This window comes from Trypanosoma conorhini, assembly GCF_003719485.1.
Source record: "Trypanosoma conorhini strain 025E chromosome Unknown Tco_14.4_contig_01413, whole genome shotgun sequence".
In the NCBI taxonomy this organism is placed as follows: Eukaryota; Euglenozoa; class Kinetoplastea; order Trypanosomatida; family Trypanosomatidae; genus Trypanosoma; species Trypanosoma conorhini.
In genome coordinates this window covers 960-2,561 of record NW_021705488.1, presented here as the reverse complement: position 1 = coordinate 2,561, position 1,602 = coordinate 960, and the positions used below count along the sequence as shown (strand labels likewise).

At 53.7% G+C, this 1,602-nt stretch overlaps 1 protein-coding gene across 1 annotated transcript; it reads left to right on the top strand.

Moving 5' to 3' along the window:
• Tco025E_10016 (retrotransposon hot spot (RHS) protein) lies at nt 1-1,427 on the top strand (the record flags this gene model as incomplete). The annotated part of the gene is made up of 1 exon (XM_029376809.1): nt 1-1,427. A coding segment is annotated over one exon (1,427 nt), but the record flags the coding sequence as incomplete, so codon positions are not given.
• Between the last annotated feature and the right edge of the window lie 175 nt (nt 1,428-1,602).

Below are 1,602 nucleotides of genomic sequence, written 5' to 3'. Positions count from 1 at the left end.
CTCCAAAGCGAACGAGGGCGCGTGCTGAGGAGAGCCCCGCCACTAATGTGCCGCGGGGGCGGCGGCATGCGAGGTCGGGACCCGACGGCGGCGCTTCCGGTCAACCCCCCGCACAGCGCCGAAGGGTGGAAGAGGCACCTGCGGGACCACAGTGGAACCTTACCACTGCCGTGGAGGAAGTGTTACTGGCGGGTTTCGATGTTACAGAACAAATGACGCTAAACGACTTCATTAGGAGGTATGTTGATCCCGATTTCGTGCTTGAAGGCCGCAATGTAATGATGGGGGTGTTTGCGCGTAGACCTGAGCATTACATCAGGGACGAGTGGCTCCTAGGAGAAATTCTTAATTCACAAGCGTATCAGCTCCTGGAGGACGCACGCAATCTACGTGCCGACGCACGCAATCTTGCGGTCCAAGGCGTGTCTTCTCTCGATCAATGGAAGGAATTTGAACATAAGGACACGGTTACTCTTCTTGCTAAGGGAAAGCTTGACAGGGCACTCGCCGTGGCGAAGAGGGCGGAAAGGTCAGCCTGGATACAGAGAATTGTCAGCCAACCGTTACCGGAGGGATTCTACAACTCTGTGCTCAACGCGAAGTGGAGTCACGTCTTGGGGTTTCCCGAGGGCGAAGGGGATGCGATGGTGGTGCGAATGGAGGTGCGTCAGGGCCAAACACCAACACAATTGTGGGACTACAGGCGGAAGGGCATAAGTTATGAACCGGTGGAAGATGCGCTGCAATTTATTGCACCGCGGCCAAGGCTGCTGGTACTCACCTCTGAGAAGGGCTGGCCCTACTCGCTGAAGCAGAGAGGAGCTTTTGCCGACTGCTACATCAATTATGAGGTGGAGCGTGTGTGGAGGATCGTCAAGGGCGATCTAGAGGGAGAGTTTGGCACCGCAGACCTAAAGGGCTTTGATGTGAGGCGGCGTCTCTTGATTGGGACGCCGGGCATCGGGAAGTCAATGGCTGCCGGCTCTTACCTCCTCTACAGACTGCTCCACTACGACATCGCAAAACTCCAAGTGGTGGTGTACTGCTTTGGGGGAGACTTGGCATTCGTGTTTGACAAAGAAGAGCAGACGGTGACAGCACACGGGGGTGAGCTCAATGTTATCAATGTTATGAATGACTTGGTTTGGCAGCGTAAACTGAAAGGGTATGTTATCTACGACGTGGACAAAAAGGGTGAAGAAACTTCGAAGTATTTTCCGCCCCATGAAACATGGGGCATCATTGTGTTGTCATCCCCAAACGAAACCAACTACAAAGGGTGGGAGAAACAGATGTTTGCCAAGCGAATCATCATGAATTGCCCGGACGAGCTTGATGTGAAGGCGATGTGTGTCTGGGAGAGGCGTGTTGAGCCCGCAGAGGCGCAAGCGGAGCGCTGGGAGACGGTCAAAAAAGTACATGGATGATGTGGGACCGATATTACGCTGCATCTTCAATTTTACTGACTGGGAGCAACGCAATGCCGCCGCCAACGACGAGGTGAGGAGGATCAACGCTTTAAATGCTGAGTATTACATGCAAGTGGAATTTGCGGTCGATTGGACTGAGACCAATGCGTCTCACAAGCTCGTGAAAATTATT